Source organism: Euphorbia lathyris, chromosome 9 (genome assembly GCF_963576675.1).
Source record: "Euphorbia lathyris chromosome 9, ddEupLath1.1, whole genome shotgun sequence".
Lineage (NCBI taxonomy): Eukaryota > Viridiplantae > Streptophyta > Magnoliopsida > Malpighiales > Euphorbiaceae > Euphorbia > Euphorbia lathyris.
Window position 1 is genome coordinate 58,894,222 of NC_088918.1, and position 8,804 is coordinate 58,903,025.

General features: G+C 32.7%; 1 protein-coding gene across 1 annotated transcript; it reads left to right on the forward strand.

The window, feature by feature from the left end:
* The first annotated feature begins 6,205 nt into the window (after positions 1 to 6,205).
* Positions 6,206 to 7,233, forward strand: LOC136205214 (RING-H2 finger protein ATL33). The gene has a single exon (XM_065995717.1). The coding sequence runs from the start codon at positions 6,445 to 6,447 to the stop codon at positions 6,988 to 6,990; it is 546 nt and encodes a 181-aa protein (XP_065851789.1). The 5' UTR covers positions 6,206 to 6,444; the 3' UTR covers positions 6,991 to 7,233.
* The last annotated feature ends 1,571 nt before the right edge of the window (positions 7,234 to 8,804 follow it).

Genomic DNA, 8,804 nt, shown 5'->3' on the forward strand with positions numbered 1-8,804 from the left:
TTTCCTTGAGCTTTGCCCTTTTGCTTAGCAAAGAAAGCTGCCTCTGTACTTTCTTCTTCACGAATCATTCTTCTTTGCTCTTGAGCTTGCAACGAACTCACAAGCTCAGCTAAGGAAATTTTGCTGAGATCCTTGGAGTCTTCAAGAGAAGAAATCTTAGATTCAAATTTCTCTGGAAGACTTACAAGAACTTTCTCAACAACTCTTGTATCAGGTAAGTCTTCTCCTAGTAACCTGATCTGATTGACAGTGTTGGATATCCTATCAGCATAGTCTTTGATAGTTTCCACTTCTTTCATTTTCAGATTCTCAAACTCCCTTCTTAAGTTGAGAACATGAATTTGCTTAGTTTTCTCACTCCCTTGAAACTCATCTCTCAATCTATCCCAAGCTTCCTTTGCTGTTTCACAAGCCATAATTCTTGTGAAAACAACGTCTGCTACATCAGAGTGAATAGCAGACAAGGCTTTGAACTTTTTTGCAACCTCCTCTTTATGAAGTTTTATTTGAGCTATGGTAGGATCCCTACCCAAAGGAGTAGGATCACTTCCTGTTTCCACAGCTTCCCAAATATCGAAAGCCCTTAAATAAGCTTTCATTTTCACTGCCCAGATCTGATAGTTTTCACCAGAAAATGGTGGAGGAGAAGGAGCTGAATAGCTATTTGAAGCCATACAGAGAACAAAAGAACTCACACAAATTTGGTTTAGTGAAGGGATTCCTTTCTTGTTTTCTCTCACCAAACTCACATTCACTCACAGTCCCATTAAATCAGCAGCTCTGATACCATTTGTAAACCAATGGATTATGGAAAAACAAAAATGGAGAACATGCTGAATAAGCTGAAGAGCTTGACATTCATTACAAGGAACAAAAAATATATAAAGCTTACAAAAGATTGCTGTCACAGCAATAGCCAAAAAAGACAAAAAAAAAAAAAAACAGGTCACAGCTACAATTAAGGTCCCCATACCTCAAGTCCCTATAAAACTGATTAACTACAGAAAATAAGAAATCACATGAAGAATAAAGACAAAAGCTCACATGCTAAACATTAAAAGTAATAACTTAAATATTAGACACAGCCAAAGTGTCAACTCTTAACATAAGCAAGAGCAATCCATCCATAAATTCTTGGCTCCGAGATCAATGACAAATCGTTTTAGGGGAAAAGGGGTTCAGAAATAGGAATGTCTTATTAATTAATCATTATAAAATAGGAATTTTAGAAATTGGATTCTCTGCTCTACAAATCATTCTTCACACTTCAAATACCCAACTGAAATTTTTAGGCAATAGCCAACCAGATAAAAGCAAGTTGCTTTACAGGTGTTATAGAGATTATACATTTCCGTTCTTGAAGATGAAGCCATAGAGAAATAGAGAAGAAACGAGAGAGATATGGGTCGTTACAGGCCCACCAGCTTCCGCCTGGAACCACACATCGTACGTGGAAAGTCGGCTCTGATACCAATTGTAACATCCTGGTCCAATACCATGTAGATATTGTCCGCTCTGGCCCAAATCCAATATATTGAGCCTCACGGTTTTAAAACGCGTCTGCATGTATTGGATTCTCATCTTACTAATAAGCCTCAATTATTTCCTCTACATTTCCGATGTGGGATTCATTTCATTCCTGTCCCCATTGTCGTCCCTTAGGGCCGCTCCTTACTTAGGCCTTCTACCCCGACGCCATCCACTCCGGACCGGGTCGTTACAGTTGACACAACAGAAAATAGTTGGAAATAAGGAAAGGGGAAAGGAGGAAGGAAGATATAAAAGTATTTTTATATTAGGTGGGTCAATTTTTAACTTTTAGGGAGGTTAGATTGATGATGTGACGCGTTGACTGATTTTTTTACCTGCTGTACACCATAGTGTGAGATTAGCTATAAGATCGTACATATTAGTGAGACAAAACGAAAATTGTGCACTAAAGTGTGAAATGAGATAAACGGTTGTACACCGCGTATGAAATTTACCTCATTCTTAGTTATCAACATAGTACTTGACCCGTTCTTTTATCCATATATAACTTGTCCAATTGGTTGTGCATGATGTTGAAACACAATTTCCATAGAGTTTTTGATTATGACAAAAATAATTATTAAGGAATTAGATCTCCAAGATTATTTAATTTCAGAATTGAATGCGTTTGTTAAATGACTATTCTAACTTAAGCATAAAATGAAAGACAATTTAAAAGGCCTTAACTGAATTAAAGGTCCAAGTTTTAAGTTTGGCCGAGAACCCAAAACCAGAACCAGAACCGAAACTAAAAGCCCGTTGAAAACCAATCAACTCAAAGCGTTCCAAAAGAAGCAAAAACACTCCCTATCATACAAACATCTCTCTTTATCAATTAGGGATATGTATTGGTTCGGTTTAAACCGTATACCGAACAGACCGATGCACTCAATTACATTGGCGGGCAAATAAAAATAAAAATAAAAATAATAATAATTTCTACTTATTTTAAGTGATGGGCAAATATCCGTAACTTGTAATAACACCTTGCTTATATTGGTGGGATGGGAATTGAATGGCAATTTGGAATTTGGTGATCTGTTGCCTAATAAGTCTTTTTTTTCCACCTCTGTTTTGTCTTTAATTAAAATATCAATTCCCATTGATTAAATTGTTGAATTTATCTTATCTTATTCATTTCTTAATGTAATTCTTTGAATCTTCATTTTCATATTGCCACGTAATACACACAATCAACAACTATAATTAGAAAACACAAAACTAAACAAATTAACCAAAACGGCCATCTACAAATAATAATAGAAAGACCATTCTTTTGTTGCAAAAAAAAACATACACCTTTATAACTCGTTATCTCATACTTCTTCTCAATATACATGGATTCTTTTAAAAAATTCATGGATAGAGATGATAACCACCACCATGATTTCCAATTAAACCCAACCGCGATCGCTCTATTAGGCGTCTTCTTCGGTGCTGTAATGGTCGCAACCCTCCATTGTATTTTCAACGGCTGTGGCTCCTCATCGTCCACCACCAGCCACCAAAATCGTACCCAACCAAACGTGAGGGAATCCACTACCGTGGTTGCGGTTACAGTTCCAGTCTCTAGATATAGTAAGGAACACAATGAGGAAATGTGCTCGGTTTGCTTGTCTGAATTTAAAGACGGGGATCAAATTCGAGTATTGCCGGATTGCTTGCACGTTTTTCATGTTACTTGTATTGATACGTGGCTGATTTCACACTCGAATTGCCCGCTTTGTCGGGCTAATATTGCTCCTCCTTCTCGGAATGATAGTGATATAGTTGTAAGGATATCGTTGGATTCCGAAACAAGTGTGAATCCATCTTGGAATCCCATCTAAGAATTTGTAACGGTTGATGGGTTTTGAAGTTTGATATATACATTGAACATAATGATGTTACTTGTATCTTAAGTTTTCATCATTTTACTTAGAGAACACTTATGCTAGCTAATAGCTTATTGAGGGTTTAAATCATTGACTTAATTACCACTTTTTACTGTATTAATGATTAGTATTTAAATCAATAACTTGTTAATTGAAGTTAGTGGAACAATTTTGTCTTTAAGCAAGGTTTCAGATTCGAGTATTATTTATAGATTTTTTTTTTACCCCTTTATAGATTCATGGCTCGAATCCACTAAATAAATAATGAAGTAATAAAAAAAAATGATACAATGTTTGTATATATGCATAATAACTTGATCTCTCATGTTCACATATAAATTTAAAAAGAATTCATATCCATATTTGAATATGAATTTTTTTACCAAACGCGGCGGTTGCATATAGATGAACGAATAATTTAGTGACACATCATATATTTTAGAGTTTAGAGTTTATAATTTAGAGTTAATGGTTTCTATTTTACAATCGAAAAATTTCATATAAGTAATTAACTAAAATTATCTTCTTTAAAAAATCTAACTAATTTTTTTTAATTAATTAATTACATATATTAATATTTTATTGGTTCATATACGACGTGTAATTCAATTCTTAGTGATAACGTGTAGGGATGGCAACGGGTAGGGTACCCGCGGGTAGTACCAATCCCATCCCAATCCCAAACCCTTATCCTTTTATTTTTTAATTATCCGTACCCGTCCCATTACCCTAATGAGTATACTTTTGGGTCAATTACATGAATATCATAATTATCTATAAAATTACAACTAAGTCATATCACCAAACTTAATTCTTAATATGTCATTATTTTCTATCTATTATGACTTTATACCATAATTTAAAAAATTCTAGACTCCAATTCATAAATTATAAACCCTAAAAAATATATTCTAAACTTCTAATTTATAAATTCTAATCCTTAAAATATATTAAAAGTACTGATTTTATTGGTTTGACATAATCCAAAATTATGACTTGACATGGTTGTAAATTGTTTCTAAAAGATGAATTTCTGTGTAATTTTCCCTATACTTTTTGTATCCATACCTTTCCCATTTAATTCACGGGTACCCGCGGGTACCCTTACCCGTTAAGAATTAATAAATAAAATAAAAAATATTACGAATTTAACAAAGTATAAATTTAATAGATCATTCATCTAAAAATTAAACAAATTGAACCTTAATCAATAAGAATAAAATAATTTAGTGGTATCACTCAATGGTTGAATAACAAAAGGTTGGAGTTCAAATCCCACATCTTACGTCTAAAAAATAATAATCTTCTTTAATATATAGAAGAATTATAGCGGGTACCGGGTACCGAGTACCCTAGGGGATATTACCATACCCGTCCCATTACCCTAACGGGTAATGGTTTTGATCTCATACCCGTCTCATACCCTTTTATACATGGTACGTGTAGTCCCATTAGGATCGGGTAGTACCGGGTACCCGCGGGTAGGGTACCCGTTGCCATCCCTAATAACGTGTTGTGATTAACATATATAAAATCATAGATGTTTTCTTTTTCTTTTTCACCTTTTTCACTTTTTCTCCTCTATATTTTTTTTCTCAAATGTTTAGTAGAAGCTCCATATCATCCAATCTATTTTAGATAAGGGTAATTAATTTGTTAGTCCCTATATTTTGACAAAACACACTGTTTAGTCCCTGTATTTTCAAAAACACATGGTAAGGTCCCTAACCTTTTTCTCAGTGAACTGTTTAGTCATTCCGTCTGTTTGTTAGATATTTTACCGTTTATGACTTCGGAAATGACTAAATTACCTTTTACTATTTACCTTCAAACTTCAGAAGAGGAAATCCAATTTAGAAGAAGAAGCTATTTGTATGGAAAACAAAAAAAAGAACAGACCCAATGCTTACGAATTTGAACGATTAAGAAGAAAATCAAGAAAAAGAACACCCAAAGTTGATTTCAGATGCATTAGAGTTTAAAGGAAAGGAAAATAAAGGAAAAGAAGAACGCAAATCCAAATTGACTAACAGAATCTTCATGAGAGTCTAATGACAGAGACTAAACAGTTCATCGAGAAAAACGTTAGAGACTTTACCGTGTGTTTTTAAAAATACAAGGACTAAACAGTGTGTTTTGTCAAAATATAAGTACTAATAAATTAATTACCCTTTAGATAATGACAAATTACTTTTCAAAAAAATACAGGGGGAGTTTATTTTATTCTATTAATATTGATAGTAATTTACTAAAAAATTATATTTATAATGTAAATTATTCGGGTTAGTGATAAATAATATTGAACTCTATCATTACGAAGAATACTAATTTGTAATCTCTAAACCATTAAAATAGCAAAAGTCTTAGATGATCTTAGGAGAGTCATCACTCGTTGCTTTTTTTTTGAAAGAATGATGTGTATTAAATTAAATCAAATGAAAGAACTTCGGTAAGGAATAGTGGTGGACATGTCCACTCACTCCAGTCAGATCTAGAACTAACACCTTTTGCTAAAAAATGAGCTGGTATGTTTACTGACCGTTTGACAAAAAAAGATCAAAACAAAGTTTAGAAGTTATAAAATAATGCAACAATCTTGAATTACATCACTTGTTGCTTGAATAACAACTAATCTTATATGAAGATATCTCTCGATTTGGCTCGTTAACATGACTAAGAAAAAATGTTTGGTTGTATTGCTCTTACATTTTAAGGATGGGCCAACATATATTTTGTAAGTTTTTAGGCCCAATAGATTGTAACAGAGAAAGAAAGATAACAGAAAGCCAACCTCACCGACCATAATTTCCAATTTCTTCACCTCTTCCATTATCACCGCCATTGTCCTCTTCTCCAATTTTCTTCCTCCTCCTTCAATTATTGCTCTTAAAGAAAAAAAAGGTTAAAAATTAAAATAAAATTATTTCCAACTCCGTTTTTATTTTTAATTTTTTTTAGAAAAAACCCCATCTATCTCTCTTCTACAAAGCTCATGTAATAATTAAAGAAAAATAAAAAAAAGGGGGGTTCATTCGCTGTCATGGAGCAACATCCACCCACCATTTTCATAGCTCCTGATCCCCCACCTTTCCCTGCTCCTCCTAGAACCGTTGATCTATCTCCTCTTGAATTTATCCTCGCTATTCTCGCTGTTATTGCTATCCCTGCTTTGATCTACACTTTCTTCTTCTCTATCAAGTGTCCTCCCTCCCCCTTCCGCCGCCGCCGCAGCAGCAATTCCTCTCGTTTTTCCGATGATCAAATCGCCGAAATCCACCCAACTCCGACTAATAAAGAGATAGTTTCCGATCTTAAGTATCAAAAGGAAACGCACGTGAAGGATTTAGGAATTGAGTGCCCTGTTTGTTTGTCTGTTTTTGCAGATGGAGAAGAAGTGAAGCAATTGGGGATTTGTAAGCATTCTTTTCACGCTTCTTGTATTGATATGTGGTTGAATTCTCATTCTAATTGCCCTGTTTGCCGTGCTTCTGTTGCTCCTCCTCCGGCCAAACGCGCCTCTTCTTCTTCGTCGAATAGAAATAATGATGTTCATCAGGGTTTGCCTGATGCATCCAATTTGGTTTGATAAGATCTAAATTTTTATTTATTTATTTCTCAGTTTTTAATTAATTATGTTCTTGTTTTTATTTTCTAGAAAAAAAGAAGAAATTTTGAGGTGTTATAATTAGATTCAGTTGAATTAGATAGAAAGTTTGTTTTTCTTTTGGATATTTGTGTGGCTAAAATACATTTGGTATATACATTTGTATAAAGAAAAAGAAAGAAAAAAAGAGAAAGATGGAAGGAAAATTCCACATTTACATTGAAACTGGTCCCTATTATTTACTTTAATATTTTTAGTTTATATAGAAATATATTAATTGAATAATTGAGAAATAAAGTAAGTTTAAGTAAGAGTTTTGAGTATGATTTGTGTTAGTTAGCTTATGATTAAATTAATATGTTCATAATGATGTTAGTTAAGTGATGCATGCTTGACAAATGACAGCTCACCTATTCCACAATCAACGCCATATCACTTCAACAAATTGGGGTCGGCTCTATTATTATTATTATATAATAAAGTTTTTATCCGAAATTCATATAAATACGATTGCTTCCAACAGCCTCTTAAATTGGCTCTTAAGTTAAAATTTGAGGGAGGAGAATAAAAAATCAGCTCCAACAGTCTCTTAGTGGCTCCTTAAATCACTAAAAGCATCTCCATCCTCTCTATTAATAGAGAGCATTCTCTTCACCTTTTAGTGTCTCCTAACTTCATTTTTTATTAATAATTTATTATTAATGAGTTACTCTCCTCACACTATTGGTAATGTAACAATAAATAATAATTTTAATAATAAAATAATAAATAAGGAGTGAATATAAAGAACATTGTTGGAGATGATATATCTTAACCATTCTTAAATCACTAAGAGTCAATTGCTTATATTATTTTTAAAGAGTTCACTAAGAGTCTCTTGGAGATGCTCTTATTTCTTATAACATAAAATCCGCTGAGATTGATTGAGTGGAAGAACGAACCAATATTGAATATTATCTATTACAAATCAACTACATTAAAATACATCGAGAGGAGAGAGTAGGGAGCGGACTGCTGACTTTGAGAGAGAAAGAGTATACATTCTAACATTAGTTCATTAGGTTAGGGTTCTGATTATAACTATTAGGGAAATTTATAAAATAAGGTCAAATAGGAGGCATATTTAGATATTTAGATCAATTATACAATCCACTGTATATCTAAATTATTTAGATATGAGTTTACTTTGTCAAAGTTCATCACCATCCAATAGTAAAAAAAACAAAGTAAAACTTACTTTGTCAAAAACAAAGTAAGCATAGCCTATATTTATATATATATATATATATTACTCTTTCTTCTTTCTCTCTTCCGTTTCTCTCTTTGATTCTTTCTTAGTTTGCGAATTTGACAATCCGTTTTTTTATTATCGATTCATATATACGTAAAATCTTTCTTCTTACGAACTTGACACTATGTTTGTTATTATTTTGTATGTTTTTCCTAGAATAATACTTTCAAGACATGATTTTTCTTCACGTTTTTCGCAAACTGCGAAGCAAAAAGCCATGTACTTAAATAGTATTATCTTCACATGCTTCACAGTTTACGAAAAATGCGAAGTGGTATATAATATTAAAATCATAACAAGATTGCAAAAATAATTATAACATTAAAATTATAACATTAAAATCATAACATTATCTAAATTTACAATAAGATTGCAACAATAATTATAACATTAAAATAATAACATTATCAAAATTTACAATAAAATTGCAACAATAATTCAAATCCTAAACTCCAGGAATGTGCTTCCAGAACAGAATGATTAGCAAAATGTTCTGGAAGCACAC